Here is a 21,432-nt window from a genome sequence, read left to right as displayed (position 1 = left end):
ATAGCTGGGAGGGAGGTATGTTTTCCAAAGAAAGCATTTGATTACTTGTCATGTTGAGTTGTAATAACATTCTACGATGTCTATATCTCCCTGGCTGCCTTTTTTACTACCAGACTGACTTTCATTTTTTATCCCCAGCAGGGAAAATAGATTTTCCACTTATTGCTTGAAAACTTTAATTTATACTGATAATATTCATACCCAAATACATTTATGCTGCATGTTGTGCAGCACACTGCCTCGCTGTTTTCTAGCTACCACATATGATTGTGTTTCTCAAAGCACTTTCTACCATACAGACATAGGGAACGAGCGAATACACTGACAATACTGTTTTAAAGGGAAGTAAGTCTTTGTTGTTCCTATGCTATGCTTTTTTTTTCAAATTCTTGAAAAGTACTTGAAACATAATCATTCCTGCTGAAAAAAAAGACCAGCATTGAATCTTTAAAAAAAATGTAAACAACCAAAAATCAATAGTTGATTTTTACTTTTTAAACAATTGCAAACAGAAAATAACATTCATTAAACTGTGTTTTAAATGTGGGTCTGCATCTTTAAATTACAAGCTTGATTTATTGCATGTTTGCATTTGGACAATTAGGGTTCTTGTATATTGATTAGGGGTTAACCTTTATGTAGGGAACACAAAGTGAGAATGAGAGAAACTTGAGTGAGATGTGAAAAGAGGACTACACAACTGTACACTCCTTTAATTAAACATAGCAGAAAGGAGAAAGTAAATTATCTGTGTCACAGAAGACTAGTTTGTTGGACATTAGCAGACAAATATGTCCTCAGCTTAGCCCTGTCCAGATTGATAAGAAAAAAGCATGACAATTGCAGTCCTATCGTAACCATTGCAGTAGCCCATTATACAATGACACTCATTCTATAAAATATAGATAGGTGTGGACTAACTTGACACTTGCCATAAATCTCAACTGTAGATGAAAAGAAATAAAAAAACGACCGAAGACCATAAAATAAATTGATTATGCACGTCAGTTTTATCAGTGAAAAGAGGCATCAATAAAGAGCATCACAACAAGAGAAAGCATTTATATTGTTACAATTAAATTTGAAAATATATATTTCAAAGCTACTGCATATAATCAAAATGTTAAATTCTCCATTAAAATAAATTATGGCTTTAAAATGGATAATTATTAATAATACTACTACGACTAATACTACTACTAATAATAATAAATATTGTGCTTAAAATATACATTGTTAGAACTGCATTGTGTCTGTTCTGAAACTAATCCTCACGTGTCGTCTACGATTGAAGTATGAAAGCCGTTTTATTCATTCAGCTGGCACAGCAGAGCAGATCCTTTGGCTATCCAGTAATCGTTGGGTTGTTTTGATGGCAACAGCACTGTTACAACAAAGTTTGTTGAATGACCTAAAGGGACAGAAACCCAAGAAAACTATTAGAATCATGTTGCCTTGCACACTTTAATATCTCTGTTTTTCACAACATCCAACTTATTCCAAAGTGTTTTACATTTGAATATGCATGTAATCGTTAGCTGGGTGGCATTTTTCAGAATTTGTATATGTTTCAAACACCACACAGAAAGAAAATATTCTTAAAAAAAAAAAAAAAGCCAAAATCTGGAATACATTTCATACATGTATGACTTATGGGCTTTACATTATTTAAGGAAACAGTTTCTGTTTGTCTAATTTTTCATAGCAGCATTAAAGTGTATGAAACCGGAAGGATCACTCTGCCTGTACAGTCACTTTGGAGACGTCCTAAAAGCTGTATTGGAAACTGATTTATACCAAAACTTTAGTTATACTGGGTGTGAGGTTGCCGAACAGTTGCAATAATGGTGAGCAGATAGCAAGGCAAGAAGTCAGAGATGGAAGTTGCAATATTTAAATTTTTATTATGAAAAAACTATAATAGAATAAAAACAAGGATAAACTGAAAAATAGAGCTCTTCAAAAGTCTAAAATAATAATGAATAAATGGTCAGTCTGTATACAGGGTTAAGTTCGGCTTTACAGAGGATTAGCTTGTCCTCTAAAGTAAACCCCCCCCCCGAGTAGTGACGTCACGTTCACTAACTACAAAATTAAATGCATGCATAATGGCAGTAATACATTTAGTCATAAAATAAGAAAGTATACCCATTTCTCTATGAATTTGGTTCTTCTCAGAAACCACCTCATGCTTCCCCGACGAGTCCCAGTCTGACATTGTTGCTTCACTAACTATGTCTGTTCTGTAAGGATTATTTAGATTGAAAGTTTTGTTCCCTTCCCTCAATCCACCAGTCTATCCTCAATTTGCAGGTGGGATACTTAAATTTTTGCATTTGTAGAATTCAAATCATTCAGATTCCTGTTTCACGTAACCACAGATTCTGAATTCTTAAACCTTAATGCACACACGTCTATGGTGCACGCTAGAAGTGTGCACATACAAACCTCATCCTTTTAAAATAAATAACAACTGTAAACAAGGGATCAACTGTACCTGTTGTTGAAAGTGTTCCTGCTCTGGCTCCAGTTTTGTAGAGTGGTGCATGATATAATGTAGGATTTGGCACGTAGTTTTGCTGGGGTTCAAAATGAACTACTGGTAACATGGGATTCATTTGTCTTGGCATAGCATCTTCAATTACCATGTCTTTATCATCCCAGCGACTGGCATCCATAAACATCCCATGCACTAATACACCATTTTTTGGAGAGGGTAACTACATGAATACATAAAAAAGAACATATTCATTATGTTAATAGTTAGATTTAATTGGAGCATGAGATTTTCTCCATTTACTGAACTGAATGTCTTATTAGATCAGCTAAGATTGGATTAGTTGTGCTTCAAGGATAATTTATTATTTTTTACTTATCATAAAAAATGTTGTGTAAATGTCAAATATATATATGGAGGACAGTACATATTTATAGAGAAGAATAAAGTTTTGGAATAAATAAAACAGTTCTAACTGAAAAACATACAATTAGTATGCTTGTCTGTCTTAAATATTGGGTGTTCATCCTCCTATTTTATTTATAAAAATATATTGACCTGTAACTAAGCTGTATATGCTGCATTGATAAAAAGCATGGCTGGAGTATATAATAACCTGGTTATTCGGTTAGTATGAGCTTCTGTTGTCATACTTCTCCAAAGCACATTCTAAACAAACTGAATATGGTTCAATGTAATCAAGAGGTAACAATTCAAGAAACTAAAGTAGACAAAGTTTCATCTAATGCCTTAATCTGTATTGTGTTCAATGTTATCAAACCTACCTGGGTGTCCATCTCCAGTTCTTGTCCAAATTGCAGCATTTTTAATGCCTCTGCTGCAGCTGCTTGATCACGATACACAGGAAAAACAGTATAACTGAAGTTAAGCTCGTCAATGGGAAGGTTGTACCTCCGAGCATGGTTTTGCAGAACACCTGGGGATAAATGAAAATCATATAGAAAATGAAATGAGTAAACAGTCATTAATCCTGTAAACAAGTTATTCTTATGATTGAAGTCCATGATAATTACCTGTTAGAAACCCTTGTGGAAAGAAGAACCCTGAGATCCAGAATGACTTGGGTTGACCTTGTCTGATCCAATTCTGAAAACAAACACCTCTCCAATCAAAATCTGCTTCAGATTGAATTATATAGTTAACTTTAAATATCAAGTACTGTATTAATAAAATATGGATTTTCTATCCTAGTTTAACCCCCCCCCCAGTTTTGACAATGTTATCACTCTAAAGTCTGTTAATGTGCACAGTTAAAATATATTGGGCTACATCATAAAACTGTGGTAAAAGAACCAGGGGTTACCATAACATTCTGTAACAATAAACATTACAATGAAACTACTCCTAATATTACACCATGTACATAGCTCTTTCAAATATTTTGTGTTAGTAGACCATTTATGACATTGTGATTGTTTGAAAAGTACATTACAGTAACTTGGGTCTAGAATACAGTGGTGATAAATACTTTTAGATACAAAATATTGCACTGTGAAATGTTTTATATCTAATGCATCTATACTGAAAACTATAGTGAGGGATTGTGACAGGATGACAGAGGGCTGAGGCTCAGAGACAATGTAAAGTCAAAAATAAAGTTCTTTATTAAATAAAATAATCAAATAAACAGGAAAAAGTTCGAAAATAAATAATCAAAGTGAACTTACAAAATAAATGGTCAAGTCCCAGGTCTTTAAACAAGATAAACTCTCCCTTGGCTTTTATCCCCTGTGGCTAGAGCCCAATTAATCAATAATTACTAATTATTCAATTAGAGCTCCAGCCATATTCTCAAATGTTTTCCTGGCAGGGAGAAATTTAACCCCCTCCGTGCCAGTTCCAGACATATTCATATAGACGGGGAGTTCCCCGTCACAGGGATAAATAGAGGTTTACCATTATAATTTATCTGGCCCAGAAAACCATAAAATATTGAAATGTTGAAGGATGAGTTTGTTTCATCCTCCAGGCTGATCTAAATGGAAAAAGCACTGTGGTGCAAGTAATGCTTTTCTCTGTCTGGAATTTAACTTTTAAGCTAATAAGTCACACAAGTCTATGTGATGCTGTCAGAATGTATTATTCTGTTCTGTCTGCACTTCTACTGAATGCAAAGATATATAGCAGTGGAAAGAACAGATACGTAACATATCTGAAGTTCTATCATATACAACTACAGTATTTTCACACCACTTCAATTAAGAACTCGTTTCACCACGATCATATATTGATTATCAAACCTTTACTACAATCACGCAGGTAAAAAAAATAAAAATAAATTATACTCACATCAATAAATGCGGTCCTAAGTGCCAGGTCTTTCACCCACCCTCCTAAGGGCTTCAGAGAAGGGTAAGCTGCATTGGCCCATTGATCGGGAACTTGATTGTTAAGAAAACTATGGTAAATTTTTTCCATCTCTTCTGACATAACCACAAAACCTGCAATTGCTTTCTTTAGTGTTTCTAATGAGGTCTTTAGGAAAAAAAGGGGAAAAAAACAGGAATGTTTTGTTGAAACATACACTATTGGATACATATGCACTGTAGAAAATAATGAAAAAAGATTGAAAAAACGGTAAATTCTTTCTAAAATAAAACGTCGATATTAATCGTTGATTTGGCAAAAAAATACAAATCGAATAAGTAGCAAGCCTAGATATAACCATTACTCAGTGAATGTTTTGTTTTATTTAGGCAATTTCAAGTTATTAATAAAAGAGAAAAATTATTATTATTATTATTATTATTATTATTATTATTATTATTATTATTATTATTATTTAAAACGGCAATGAAAAACAGTTTTATGAGTAAAGGAAACTGATGAATGTAAATGCAGTTCGCTCTTCATTGACAACCAGCTAGTCAACATTCTTCACCCACTTTTCACTAAATTTGAGTGCTATCTTTGGAGCGGGAGAAGCGTCCCCAGCTTCATCACCTGCATTGTCTGTCATATTACTTGACAAACCAAGATATTTTTACAGGTTCGTTTGACTTGTACATTTGCTCATATTCTCAGTATTAGTGGCCCATCCTTTTTTTTTAAATTTAGAATCTAAATATAAATGTTTCTCCCAATTTGTAACACACAATTATTATTATTATGTCTCCTTCACAGCGACGATTCCCCACACAGCTCAGGGACCCGAGGCTCAGTGGGCATCCTCCGATCCCACAAGCTAATCGGCATCTTTTTACACCCAGGAACTCGAGAGCGGACGTCTGCAGGCTACCGGCCTCTGGAAGACAAAGACCAGCCCAGCAAATCTCTGCCCCCAAACTCACTCGGTGCCTGGCCTGTAGGGGTTGCCACAGAGCGGTGAAGAGAAACAGTCTAAGCCAGATCCCACCTCCCTAAACCCTGGAGTGCCAAAGCCAATGTTGACAACCCCCCCCCCCAGCGAAAACCAACTGCAATCTCTGGTTATATGACTCACCCTGCACGCAGCGTGGCAGTGCTTTTACCAGGTGAGTCATTTGAGGACCCCCCCCCATGAACCATCCTATATGATAGACAGGTGCTTTCATTATTATTTTTCAGAAACAAATTAAGGTTCGCAAAAGCGTTTCCATGTGAAAGGACTGTCCGCAATTTTTACATTTTGGTCCGCATGTCGACTAGTTATTAATAGAAAAGCCTACAATAGCTGCTCGGAATTTTTCAAATACTTAACTCTCTATAAGAATGAAAAACAGATAAAAATATATACACACTAGTGGAAACAAAAGCGAAACCACATGGTCCACAAATGTACAGAAATAATATTTTACTTTTCTGTAAATATCGCTAAAAAGCGCTAACAATACGTACATAGAGAAGAAAGATACACTTATATGTCATGCATGTCAAGTCTCAAGGTTTACCTGTGAAACTCATGGTTATTCACAATTTTGAGAGACTCACTGTTGTGCAATGGATTCTCATGTTTGTGCATAAGTTTATTAATTGTTTGTGAGGCTGCGAGACACTTTATACATACAGGTACATCCCTAGAACATACTCATATGTTTACAGTTCTAAAAAAGGCTTAAAGAAATGTTACATTTTACTTTCCTGTATTCCTGTAATCGATAAAAATAAATATTTTATTCCAGACACTGAACTTTGAAAAGCCACGGGGCAGTTTTTATGTATAACTTAAGTAGAGTGTTCAAAAGAGTTTCGGCAGTATTTCAATATATTTTTTGTTACTTACTCTTAGTTTCTTCAACAGGTTGTTAAAGCGATCTACCTCCTGTCCTAACACTGTAGTCAATGAATCCAAACGTCCATTTGCATCCTTAGCAAAAAGGCCTTCTGATGCAACTTCCATGTCAAGTTTTTCTGTAAACATTAGTTTAGTAGAACTGTAAACTACAGATCACAGGGGTGCATAGTAATAATCAATACATGCCTTTTATGTCAGCTTCAATTTTTTTTTGTCACTGCAGTAATTACAAAATATATTTCTATTAGTTGAAAAGAAATGTCTATGGCTCAAGTAGTCTTCTTTTTATTAGGATATGTGGCATGCTATAAATCATAACAATTTGTAATTTAATTATATTAAATTGTATCTTATTTGTTCACCTGGAAGTTTTGCCAATATTGAGTCAGCAAGCTCTCGAACTATTTCATCATTGCTTTTCCCAGCCCCTCGTGCAGAAGATCTTGGCTGAACTTCAAGTACAGTGTTAATTAGAGTGGAGGTCTCCTGGCGCTATAGTGAAATAAAAATTTGAAGAAAAAAAATATATTTATACAATATGGGTTTCTTAGGGGTCAAAAAGTTTAAAAAGTAATGTAATGTAATGGAACAGAAAAAGTCCTAACATCAAATTTGATGAGTTCCAACAGGAGAAAAAGTACACAACTGATTAGCAATGGATGGGTGCTGCTTTGTGAGTTCCATCTCCCAGCCCATCGCTACAGATGTATATCACTAATTCTGAACACCCAAAATCTGAACCTTACAAAAATGGTGGACTTTTATTCTTATAGCAGGGTGACGAGTAAGGGATGTGCAGGATTCTGATTGGTAATGGCCAGGGCCAGACTTGTAGTGGTTTTTGGTACCTCCCACTTTAGATGTGACCATGTTGGGTATGCCACTTCCAGGTTGGGGACACCAATTTCCAAATTGAAATTGGGTTCACAACTAATGATTATTACAGGTGACACATGGGCACTGTTAAACCATACAAAGAACAAAATGTTTATTTTAAATGTTTTCAAGTTATATTACATTGACTAGAGCACAAGTCCAATGGCTGGTTTTATAATTGGTTACTATGGGAGTTCAGTTTTGTGAGAAATTATTAGCATAAGCAGCATAAAATATAAGATACTCTTACAGTGGTGCAAAAGAGTAGCCATTGGCCCCCAGACCACTACTGAAGGGTTATATGCTATCAAAACATATTAATTCACTTATGGTTTAAGGCTGTTTTTGCTGGAAAATCCTTCTCATTTGAATGTAATGTAATATTGTTATTATGATTATTATTATTATTATTATTATTATTATTATTAATAATAATAATAATAATAATAATAATAATAATAATAATAATAATAATAATAATAATAATAATAATCATCTTTATTTTGATATAGGGCCTTTCATAGTGGACCACCATGACAAAGCGCTTTACAAGATACGAGACTAGGGTGTGTGAACTATGCATCAGCTGCAGAGTCACTTACAACAACGTCTCATCTGAAAGACGGAGCACAAGGAGGTTAAGTGACTGGCTTAGGGTCACACAATGAGTCAGTGGCTGAGCTGGGAGCTGAACCGGGGACCTCCTGGTTACAAGCCTTTTTCCAGTTTCACTGGACCACACAGCCTCCTATAATACATTTCAATATATTCTCTAATGAAAAATTATTTTCCAGAGATTTTATTTTCTGGATATTTTTTTAAGGAGACAATCCCCCTTATGCTTTAGGTGAATCAGGGTCAAGTTGCTTATTGAATTGTTAGCAATTACCCATAGTATAATTACAATTACCATATTTGCTAGAGTAAAAATTGACGTTCTGTAAAAGCCAATCCCCCATTATGACAGTGAGATTCAGGTTTTTTTTTTTTCCCTAAATATATGTATTGGATATATTGACAGTTTTTTTTTTTTTTTCTGTATAGCCTACTACGTATTATTTTATTATACAAGCCCCACCCCCACTTCCTTCCTAGCCCACATGGAAGTATGTATTCCAATGGAATGTGGGGAGTAGTGTGGTCTGACTGTAATTCTTTTATTATTATGCCCCTCTATAGCGTTCATGCTGCTGACGAACACTGAAATAAGTAAATGTAGGTTTTTGCTATAAATTAAAGATCGGTTCATATGTTTGCTCTTGTATTAGTCGATCCCCCACCCCCCCACTTTCAGAATTGTGTTTTGGATTTAAATTTCTTGACTTATACTCAAGCATATATGATAGATATATAACATTACTTTCTTTGCATATTTTCAACAAACAAGCTAGATTTAAAAAGCCTGATAAATGTATCACAAACCTGGAAAGCCAAATTGGCATTTTCGTGCATTCCAAATATCTCTGGGTCATCAATTAAGGGGAGATTTTCAATGTATTCTCTGTAAGTTTGCAAGCTGTCCTCCTCAGGAGCATAATACATACCTGTTATCAAGCAGAAAAGAGTTGTTACTGTGCAAAAGGTAATCCAATCGAAGTAATTGACTCAACAAATTATTTAAAGAAATATTACCAATCCAAAACATGAATAGGAATCGACTTAGCAAATACTGTATGTGTTACTGCAAAAGTTTGAAAAGTTGTTCATGCCTATCAGTCTGGAAAGAGTTACAAAGCCATTTCTAAGGCTCTGGGGCTCCACCAAGCCACAGTCAGAGCCATATTGTCCAAATAGAGAAAGTTTGGCACAGCAGTGAATCTTCCCAGGAGTGGCCGTCCTGCCAAAGATCTGTTCAAGAGCAAGACTTAAAATCGTCCAAGAAGCCACAAAGAACCCTAGAACAACATCCAGGGATCTGCAGGCCTCTCTCACCTCGGCTAAGGTCCGTCAGTGTTCATGACTCCATCATCAGAAAGACACTGGGCAAAAATGGGATTCATGGCAGAGTAGCAAGGCAGAAACCACTGCTCACTAAGAAGAACATGAATGCTCGTCTCGTTTGCCAAAAAACACCTGGATGATCCTCAAGAGCTCTGGAACAATGTTCTATGGACAGATGAGTCAAAAGGTGGAACCTTTTGGCCAATATGGGCCCCGTTATGTCTGCTGAAAACCAAACACTGCATTCCACAGTAAGACTCATACCAATGGTGGAAATGACAAATGACTGCTTCCTAATGCAAAAGGCAGCGACTAGAGGGGAAGGCATGCTTTGATTTAGTCTTTTCAAATAACGAAGACAGAATAACTAAAACAGAGGTCAGAGAACCACTGGCAAACTCAGACCACAACATGGTCTCATCTGAAGTGATTTCTAAAACCCCAAAAGTAATGACTAAAGGTAAGGTTTACAATTTTAGAAAGGCAAAATATGAAGGTATGAAACAGAGACTAACAGAAGTAAATTGGACTAAAATAGAGAAAACATCCACAGAAAAAGGATGGCTGTTTTTTAAAAATGTAGTACTATAGGCGCAAAACAATTACATCCCAAAAGTAGACCAATCTAAAACAAAATTGCCAAAATGGTTTAATAGGTCAAATAAAAAAAAATATTCAGCAAAAAAAGGCACTTTACAGAGGGTTAAAAGGGACCAAAAACAAAGTACACAGAATGAGTACTCGGAACTGCAAATGCAAGTCAAAAAGGAAGTTAGAAAGGCCAAGAGAGAGATAGAAATGAACATTGCTAAGGGGGCTAAAACCAATTCCAAAATGTTTTTCCAATATTACAACAACAAGAGAACATTCAAAGAGGACGTTAAATGTCTACAAGAGATACAAATGGCAAAATCTACAGAGATACAAATGGCAAAATCATAGACAAAGAAAAAAAATTGCAAATATAGTAAATGACTACTTTTCACAAGTTTTACAAAAGAGGATACGGACAACATGCCCCACGTCAACCTGTTCCTATCCGGTTTTAAATAGTTTTAGCATAACTGAGGCAGAAGTGTTAAAGAGACTAGGATCTGTTAAAATAAACAAATCCCCTGGGCTGGATGAGATTCTCTCAATAGTACTCAAAGAAATGAAATAAGTTATTTAAAAACCGCTAACCAAGATCATGCAACAGTCTCTTGACACAGGGGTTGTACCGACAGACTGGAAAATTGCAAACGTAATGCCGATAACCAAAAAGGGAACCAAAACCAAACCAGGTAACTATAGACCAATGAGCCTGATTTCTATTATATGTAAACTTATGGAAACTGTAATAAGATCCAAAATGGAAAATTACCTATATGGTAACAGTATCCTGGGAGACAGTCAACATGGTTTTAGGAAAGGGAGATCATGTCTAACTAACCTGCTTGAGGATGCAACATTGATAATGGATAACTGCAAAGCATATGACACGGTTTATTTAGATTTCCAGTAAGCTTTTGACGCAGCAGGGATTCAAGGAAATGCATGTACATGTATTAGGGAGTGGTTAACATGTAGAAAACAGAAAGTACTGATTAGAGGAGAAACCTCAAAATGGTAACCTGTGGAGTACCACAGGGATTAGTATTAGGTCCTCTGCTATTCCTCATCTACATTTAGATTCTGGTATAGTAAGCAAACTTGTTAAATTTGCAGAGGACACAAAAATAGGAGGAGCGGCAAACACTGTTGCAGCAGCAAAGGTCATTCAAAATTATCTATACAGGACTAAATTACATTTAATAGAGAAAAGTCTAAGGTACTGCACACAGGCAATACAAATGTGCATTACAAATATCATATGGGAGATACTGAAATTGAAGAAGGAATCTGTAAGACCTCATCTAGAATATTGTGTTCAGAGCTCTAGAAAGATTGCAAAGAAGAGCGACTAGAATTATTCCGGGTTTAAAAGGCATGTCATATGCTGACAGGCTAAAATAATTGAATCTATTCAGTCTTGAACAAAGAAGACTATGCAGCGACCTGATTCAAGCATTCAAAATTCTAAAAAAGGTATTGACAATGTCAACTCAATGGACTTTTTCTACCTGAAAAAAGAAACAAGGACCAGGGGTCACAAATGGAGATTAGACAAAGGGGCATTCAGAACAGAAAACAGGAGGCACTTTTTTACACAGAGAATTGTGGGAGTCTGGAACCAACTCCACAGTAATGTTGTTGAAACTGTCACCCTGGGATCCTTCAATAAGCTGCTTGATGAGATTCTGGGATCAATAAGCTGTTAACAACCACATGAGCAAGATGGGCCGAATGGCCTCCTCTCGTTTGTAAACTTTATGTTCTTAGGTTCTCCAGTATGATTGTTGTTTTCATTGCATACCGTTTTTTTCAAACTGATCTTATGATAATTGTGTAGTTTGCTTTATAGATACAACAGGGAATTTAATTTACTTGCCTGATGCTGAATATTTGTAATTCTTATTCAATATCGGAGGGGAGAAAAATCTCTTTAGGATGGTGCGCAAACACCTTTGGTCCCAAGCATCTGTGACTCTTCCACCATAAGTAATCTCCCCTGCAAGAAGAACATTTAAATTATTATACAGTAATTGCCAGTTCAAAAAAATAAATAAATAAATAAACACACATATTCAGTTCCTCCTGCATGTGCGATGTGGTTACATTTAAATTATACTATACAACATCAATAATCTATATACCCTATAAATCTACAAAATGCAAGTACCGTGGTTTCCCATGGAAAACTTCCACGGTAAACTTGTGGTACCTCAAGACACATCACATTATATCGCGGTTATTGTGCAGTGCTAGAAAACGATTTGAATTATTCAATGTATTTACTTTTTAAATTAACACAGCAAATTTAAAAAACATATTTCCAATAAACAGTAAAAATCACTACGCACATGAAAATAGTTTCAGTGAAAAGTAAACATTTGTGTTTTATTTTAATAAATTAACATAAGTGTATTTGTAAATATAATACATATTAATTCAAATGTGTTTTAAGCAAATAATTTCTTTATATCAATTATATGGTAATTTACTGTTTCATTAATGGACACATTTTTAAACATAGTAAATTACATACACAAATCTGATAACACTTTAACTAAAGTGCAGTGATTTTTGGAATAAATGCTAACTTGAACATTGTCAGATATTGTGCAGTTTGAAAAATGTTCTGAAAGAGCTTCATTGACTGCTGTACTGCCAGGAGGGGCGTTCCTACAGGTGAAAGCAGCACCGGGAGGGGCGTTGCTACAGGTGAAAGCAGCACCAGGAGGTGTGTTGCTACAAGTAACCATATAAGCATGACTCGACTGCAAGTCCTTTACATATCCCTGCAAGTGTTTCTGTAGCCAGCACATACAGGCAGATACTCATTACAGATTTACCTGCTATTAAAAAAAAAAAGATTACCACTAAAAAACTCTTCATTCGCAAGGAGACACTTCTTTCAGACCACAACAAGGGCACATCAATATTATTGTAATATTATTTATCAGCACAGATTTTAATTCTTGCCACTAATCCATACTAATTAAATTCACTTTTTTTTTTTTTTTTTTTTTTTAATAATGAATACATGAATAGCAATAATATATTTGCTGTTGATCAGTTGTGATGAACTAATTATCCAGTACCCGAACGAAGGAGGGCTTGACCATTCAGGTCACATTCTTCAATTGGCCCAAGGCCCATCCTCTGTTACAGTACAATGGATAAAAAAAAAAATCCATTACTACTTCAATTCTAAGAGATGCCTCTTGGGAGATTAAAAAGGAAACACAGACAAAGTTTGTGCAGACTGGCAGAATGTATTTTCTAAAGCTCGTCCCTTGAAGGGAAAGGAATGCAGTTATAGCATAAGCTCTACAAAAGTACAGGTTACAGAGAAAATGTATGAATAATACAAGACTTGGTCACCAAGGTAACAAACAGGGAAGATGACATCTTCACAGAATGGCAATATGGCACATTAGAGTGGACAAGATAGGACAATAACACTGCTTTTCTATTTTTTTTTTTTTTTTCTGAAACCAATTATTCCTTTGTATTTATAACAGTACAATACATTTGCTCCAAACTGACATAGACCACTGTTATTTCTATGACGTGCACACACAAGGCTTGTTACCAATTAGATTCATTTTATGCTGGTGGCACTGGATTTACAATGGCAGGCTGTAAATCATATTAAAATTTAATGAGACATCAAAAATAACTTAATTGAATAGTCTATCTACTTGCCAGTAATGGTCAGCCATATTTCAATAGAAAGCATAACTCCTTTTTTAAATGAGTTTTTGCCACAGTTATAACTCAGAAATAATGTTTACATAACTTCCTTTTTCAAGGAAGGGAAGTTCAGTGTATGTACATTAAAATAAATATAAGACATGCCAACAAGAAATCTGCATATCTAGTTTGTCGAGTACCTGAATTATACACATACAAGCTTATTTACTTGTTCACTGTAGGAAATTATATGTAAAAAATGCCAATGTGAGAAAAAGAAGGGGCTAATACTCCACAGACTAATTGCACAATAAAGAAGTAAAACAAAAATATGATGTCTTAACTGTCAAAATCCCAGTTAAATAAAAAAATAAGCATTGGTCTGGACTGAATGAACAACAGAGCCCAAAATGTAATTTATGGCACCTCTAGTTTTAGCCCATTCGAGTGATAGGAACTGTTTAAGTCCAACACAACTAGAGTCATTTAGGCACATATTGTATAGGCAGATACAGGAACATATTTGCGATCAAGCCATGGAAGCTGCTGTCAAGTTACATACTGTAACCATGACCCAAAACTTGGCTTTTTAATGTTCCTGGCTAAATCTGTTATATTTGTAGATGACATTATATACAACTCACTGACAGAAGTGGCAAAAATGTTTGACATTTGACATTTTTTTTGTAAATGTATGTATTGCAAGTGATGGTTGACAAAAATATAAAGACTAATCCTAACAAATATTTGGGCATTTTTCTCAACAAAATAAAATACAAGCAACACCGGCATATTTTATCATGTGTTTTATTTGGGTCATTGGTGCAATGTAAGAATAACTATGTTAATGTTATATTTATGCCAAACAGTAGGTACAAAATCATTTTAGCCCATATTAATACTACTATTTTGCTCAGAAAAAGACTTTAACAGACCATTTGGATGGTGGTTACTGTAGCAGGGCCAGAGCTCTGCATCTGTAAATAGTGGGTTATTGTGTTTTGTTTAGTGATCATAAATCAATTTGTTTAATTTTGTACATCAAGTTTTTGTTGGAAATGGCAGAGCTGGGAGGTTAGAATTCTGTCTCTGTCTGATTGAAATCCATGTGCAGCAGGTGGCCATGTGTTGATTGACAAATTAATTATCAATTTACCCTGGCCACATGCTTTTAAAAAAAACAGGGGCATTTTCCATGGAACCCACTGAATGTGCTTTTAGCCTGGAATACTATTTACTTAAAAATGTAAACATGTCACTGGAAAGCAACAATGTATAAATAAAAATAAAAAGGGGTGCAATTTGTTTTTATGCACATTGGCATAGGGGACACTGCAATTAAGTAATCGTATACTCAGATTTAAATATACCTTTGATCCGACTTTTGTCCTATGTCAGACTTATAAAAGTGCGATTACCCTTTGGCACAAGCTTTCATGTTTCTCCACCATAAATCCTGCCTGGTCCTTATCATTTGACTTTACACCTTATGTAAACTGGAACTCCACCATTAATCAGTGGCAAAGTTTCACGTTCATCTAACTATGGGATTGTCAAAAACACCTGATAAACGTCATGAGTCAAATATAGCTTTTTCCTATGAAAAAGACAAACTATACCTTTTCTGAAAGTTACATAATAATAATAATAATAATAATAATAATAATAATTAATTTTTATAGGGTTTTTTTTTGTTCTAGTTTAGTAAAATGAGCATGTGTTTTTCTATCTTATATAAGTTAATAATGCACTACAATGACAGTTCAGTATTAACAAGGCCTAAAATGATTTGTTATCAAACTGCTTTTTGGAGACACACACCATCAATACCATTTTCATGTAGCAGTTATGTGTGTAAGAACTGACAAAAACATTTTCATTTTGCAATAAATAATGCATCTGTCTTAAATTGATTGATTAGCATAAACACACGTGGCTTGACCATTTCATTCCTGAAAAAGGGAATAATACCAATAAAATACATTTTGAAGTAAATATGCCGATACATCACCTGTAATGTAGACAAGAGCATCCCATGGGATACTTCCTTCATGGCAATAGAGGTTTAGGTTCAGCAGAGCACACTCTCTGTCACTGTCATTAAATTCATAGCGAATATTCCACCCAAGTGCTCCAAATTTTTTTCTTTCCTATAATTTAATTCAACATTATACAAGGACATTTACCATTTAGACTACAAAAATGTATACACTTAGATGGATAAGTTAGTTAAGTATAAACTTAAAAGAGGTAGACAGATGTATAAAGACAGACTCGCATACAGTACAACCCTGACCAACCCAGAGTAAAAAGCCTGTTGCCCAAAGGGGGTGGTGTGGAGCATATTATAGGGCAACTCTGCCTACCAGATTTCAGTGACTAACTTAAGAGACATTCTTTTTTTGCTGGAAATGTTGAAATAGTTTAAAATGTCACCATACACTGTGAATACACCAAATACATATGTTTTGTTTTTGTTTGTTTTTCATATTTATTTTTTGGTATAAAAAATAGTGTTTCAGAAGATTTTAATTATGAAATATACCTGAATAATTGCATGGAAGAAGCACATTCCAAAGATTATTTTTCTCCATTGCCTCCCAAGTATATGTTCTTCAAAAAATGTATTTGTGATTTCTGTGAAGGCTCTTCTGATATTTGCTCGAAGTCCTTTCGGAGGTTCATTAGTAACCTAAAGAAACAAATAATGACTTAACTGTTGAAATTACTTGTTAAACATTAAAAGTATTATAGAGTCATAGGACGACGAGTAGAAGTGAATGGGCTGAGGCTGAAAGCCAGGGTCTGATTACACACTACGAGTACCGATATAACCCATAGAAACTATAACTTTATTATATACTGCTTTATTATTAACATAAAAAAATCCAGTTATATTTGTTTTTCAATCATTACCAACCTTTATTAAGTCCATTATCAATTTCATTGAAAACAGGGAAAGGGTTGATGAAGAGAATACTGTTAACTGACTGGCCAAATCAGATGACGTCAGCCGTGCTGATATGAATACAGTGTGTTAAAACTGAAATTGGCAGGTTGATGTCATGAATACGTTTTGTCTGTGATTTTGTCATGAAATACAGAAGGCGAAATGTGCGCTGACTGGCTGAAAAATCCTGAGCAGTCTATAACGGTATTAGACAGTATCATCTTTCTGTTTCTTCTGGTCACTTGTTGGAGAGCTTCTGAATCGATGTTCCCCAGACACAGGATTTCTGTTTGCTTTATGCAGGTGGCCACTCCCCATTAGCACCAATCTGCACTAACTGGATAGATACAATTGCCGATTCCAAATTGGGGAGAAAACTGGGGTAAAATCATTGACAATGACTAAAAAAAAAAAGATACAAGTGCTATGGCTTAGTGCTCCGTGTGACATCATGGGTCGTTATTGATGGGTTACCTGTTTGCAATGTGGGCAATAATCCTTACACTATCAGCTATAATAATAATAATAATAATAATAATAATAATAATCTTGATATGAGTTACAGTTAAATAATACATGATCCAGTGTATATGGAGATACCAGGAAACAAAACTTAACCTATATATGTCTAATGTGTTAATTATTTTTTACAGTATGTGTACAACCTAAACAATAGCCTAAACAATGAAAATAACTCAGTGCACCAGGACATCAATCTTAATTTTTTTAGAATGTACTCTAAAAAATGATTTACTCCACATTCTACTTTTTCAACAAAATATATATTACCTTGACAGAATTTTGCAGAACAGTTACTGGAAAGGCGTTTGTAGGCATGGAGCTCAGAAACAGTCGAAAGTTCTTATGAATGGATGCACCTGGAAGTAACATTTCCAAAAATGATACAATTCACATAGTTTATAACAAAAAGAGGTAGCATGCTATGACTATACCGCTACCATTGCTGAAAAAATTATATGGATTTACAAACAATTACTAAGTGAGATGCAGGTGGGTGTCATTTTATGGTAATTAAGGAGAGGCTACCAATATGCTAGTAGTGTTTCCCAACCCTGTTCCTGCGACACACAGTCTCTGCTGGTTTTCGTTCCAATGCAGCGCTCAATTGCTTAATTGAACCGTATCAACAAACAAAGAGCTTGAAAATAATGGGCAAATGGCCAGTTAATCACTTTACTAGTTCAATGAAGCGTTCAATTAAGCAATTGAGCGTTGTGTTGGAACGAAAACCAGTAGACGTGTGCCGCCAGGAACAGGGCTGGGAACACTGTGCTAGTATTTCAGATGTCAGTAATTATAAGAACTGTACTATGGATTAAACATGTATTGCATTAAAAAGAGGCTGTAAATATAACATTCTACTTGTCATACTGTATTTTCTTTGAGGGTGGTTAAATGTAATTATTTAGTTCCCTTGTAGGTGATCTAAATGAATGTAATTTAGATTACCTCGTACCACAAATGGGATTTGTTAATACGCTGTGCAAAAGTTTATCAGCAACAGACTGGAGGTGTGTACATCTACATATACATAGTATAAACAGAAATTCCTGAGAATATATTTTTGATGATCACAGAAAGACTTCAGATGTATCATGTCTTCATGTCAGCATTAGTCCACTTACTTGGCTCTGTGAATGTTTTGATCAGTTCTTCCATGGCTAACATCCAAGACACTGCTAAATGACAGTTTTGAAGATATATCCAGTTTCCTGTTTTAAGAGCTGCTGAGATCATTTTCTCAGCAATGGGCCCCTGCCCTTGCCCCAACGATATTGACTGTACCCTGAAACCCAGGGAGTTTGAGTTAGTGCATTTTATTTAACTTTTTCTGTAATTATAATATATTTTCTTTAATATTACATTTAAAACACTGGTGTGTGTATCAAGAAAACTAGATTCCAAATTGTTTAAATGTTAGATAACCTGTCCTGTATACTATATTGTATAACGTTATATAAACAAATATAGGTTTGTACTTATTAACATTAAGACTGAAGAAGGTGAGACAATGTATTGGCCTAAAATAGAAAATTGGTATAGGGATGAAGGCATATCAGTTATCTCAACTAATTAATTCTTATTGTTGTTCAGATTCACTCTGTATAATTTTCTGTTTCAGTCATAACAACCTTAAAGTTTGGCCTCTCAGAATCATACCTAACCTCCAATACCAAAGTTATCGCAAGGCAATTATTGCAGACAACTGGAATGCCACAAGGCTCGGCCAAGGCCACCTTGCGCATTACCATGAGGAACCCTAGTACTAATAGCTATGGCTAAATAACTGGTTTTGTGGGTCTGTGACCTTCAGCCGATAGACCCATGTAAAGGTATGGGGAGTGGCCCACACTGCTGCATTGCAAATGTCTTTGACAGATGCACCCTGGAACAAAGCCCATGAAGTGAGCTTTTCTGGAGGGGGCAAGTTGGCTCACTTATTTGCAGTCTTGACTCTGTCTGTGATGCATTTGGATAGCCTCTGCTTAGACAGGGCATTACCATGGGACTTAGCCCCATAACAGAAAGAAAATTGTTCAGACTGCCTCCAACTCTGTGTTCGGGCCACATAATACGCTAGCCTGCACCGGACAAAGCGTACGGAGCTGCCGCTCCCTGTCAGACAGGAAAGGAGGTGGTTTAAAAGCTTCAAATTCCACAGTCTGGTTAATGTGGAATGCCAAGATAGTTTTCAGCAAAAAAGAAGGATTGGTACGAAGTGTAACCTTTGTCCTGGCTTCTGCAAAAATTAAGCAGGCTTTCGCAATTGAAAATGCTTGCATCTCACCCACCTGCTCAGTGAATGTGATTGCAAGCAAGAAAGCTGCTTTCAAAAGATCAATATTTCAGCTCAGCTAAATGCAAGGGCTCAAAGGGAGGCTTCATAAGTTCAAGTATTTTAAGCCTCCATAAGTGGCCTAAGAAGCCGTGTTCCTTTTAAAAATTGCCCTGCCAGAAAGCTGAGCTCCTGGGGAGACTGAATCAATTTTGATATGGCAAGCTGAAATAGCTGCCAAATAGACCTTTATTGTAAGGGGGATTCCCCTTATCAATAGGTCCTGTAAAAACTGCAACTCCTTGAGAGGAGGTCTGCCACCTAGCTTATCACCCCGGGCAGCTGTACTGCTCGCAGGGAAAGGAGGTGATTGTGCACCCAGAGCAATAGCTTGCAGGCTACTCGATGGAGACTGGGGGACCTGAGTCCGCCCTGGTGGTTTATATAAGCCAACACGGTAGTGCTGTCCGTCCAGACAAGAACGTGTCTTCTTTGAACCTCCAGTAAAAATTCTGCAAGGCTAGAAACGCTGCCTGCATCTCCAAAATATTGATATGGAGACTGCCATGGGGGGTTCCACACCCCTTGCACTCCCCTCCCATTCCACACAGCGCCCCAGCCGAGAGTGGATGCCTCCGTGGTGATGCCCTCCCTCCCTGCTGTTGAACCAGGCTTGGAAAGGGCGCTGAAAAGCTTTAAACAAGCTGACATTTTCTGCACCCTGTCATCCGACAGAGTACAGCATGGACCTGGAGTCCAGGCTCACTCCCAAATAGGAGGCTGTCTGCGAGAGTTGAGCTGGATCATTGTACAATTCACCTACAGGCCAAAGGGATGTAGGTGGTCTGTGGCAAGTTCCGTGTGGGCCATTGCCTGTACTGGAGACTGAACACAATCAACCAGTCATCCAGGTAATTGAGTACTCTGATACCTCTAAGTCTCAGAATAGTCCCACTGCACTTCAAAAAGACATGGGGAGCTAGAGAAAGGTCAAACAGCAAGACCCTGAACTCGTACACTGTTCCCTGAAGGCAAACTGCCTTCTGAGGGGGACCGTGCTTGAACTGCAGCGAGTAGCCGGTCTGAACAGTAGTAAACACCCAGATGTCTGTACTGCACTGACGCCAATACTCCAGATGGCTCCCTGAGAAAGGGCCCTGGATCTGTAGCAGCTAACCCCTAAGGCCGCTGCTCACCCTGTGGCTTGGCCTGAGGCTCTTGCCTCTGTGCTGCAGGCATAGTTGGTTATTCTGGTCCCTGAAGTTGCTGGCACAGGGATAAAAACCCAGGTATACGCAATAGCAAGCAATGTACAGTAATGTGTCTCAGCTGCTAAAGACAGTAACAGGACTGTCAACAAGGCCTGCTTGGTACCAGACTGGAATCAATATATAGAGATGCCCACCTACACAGCTTTAGGCAAACCAACACAGACTGTGGAAAGCCTGCTGTTAGAGCCATGACAATAGTACTGCAAGCAGAGACCAAGGCGGAACAAAACACTGAGGGAAAGATTGTAAGCAATCAGACCCGACGCAGAGCTAGCCTAGCGACTGCGTAGTGAATCAGAGTGGTAACCTCATTTGTTGTACAGAATCTGTACTGGTGGGAATGGGGTAGGCCTGGACCTACTGTACAGTTACCAATTAAGCAGACTATAGGGGTGCCCACCTATAGCGCTTCTAGCAAACCGACAGTCCTAAGACTTGGGAAAGCCTGCTGTTTTTTGTAATAAAAAATGACATTTTTATTTCCAACTTCAACGAAACTAGCAGCCTGAGAGAAAACACAAGTAATCGACTTAAGGTTATCCGATCTTGTGGAAGGGGTGACGGAGCCGCCAGCTTCACATAAAGCAC

General features: G+C 36.5%; 1 protein-coding gene across 1 annotated transcript in view; it reads right to left on the bottom strand.

The window, feature by feature from the left end:
* Nucleotides 1-550: 550 nt before the first annotated feature.
* dnah6 (dynein, axonemal, heavy chain 6) overlaps nt 551-21,432 on the bottom strand; it is a 146,179-nt gene continuing 125,297 nt past the window's right edge. Inside the window, 13 exon segments of the mRNA XM_041218913.1 lie at nt 551-1,411; nt 2,498-2,720; nt 3,283-3,434; nt 3,532-3,604; nt 4,808-4,993; nt 6,720-6,847; nt 7,094-7,223; nt 9,030-9,151; nt 12,019-12,138; nt 15,838-15,976; nt 16,372-16,518; nt 17,566-17,654; nt 18,423-18,583. Coding sequence (XP_041074847.1) covers nt 1,308-1,411; nt 2,498-2,720; nt 3,283-3,434; nt 3,532-3,604; nt 4,808-4,993; nt 6,720-6,847; nt 7,094-7,223; nt 9,030-9,151; nt 12,019-12,138; nt 15,838-15,976; nt 16,372-16,518; nt 17,566-17,654; nt 18,423-18,583 — 1,774 coding nt within the window. The 3' untranslated portion in view covers nt 551-1,307.

The sequence above is a fragment of the Polyodon spathula genome, chromosome 2, assembly GCF_017654505.1.
Source record: "Polyodon spathula isolate WHYD16114869_AA chromosome 2, ASM1765450v1, whole genome shotgun sequence".
In the NCBI taxonomy this organism is placed as follows: domain Eukaryota; kingdom Metazoa; phylum Chordata; class Actinopteri; order Acipenseriformes; family Polyodontidae; genus Polyodon; species Polyodon spathula.
Note: the sequence above shows the minus strand (reverse complement) of the source record. Positions and strands in the feature narration are given on the sequence as shown.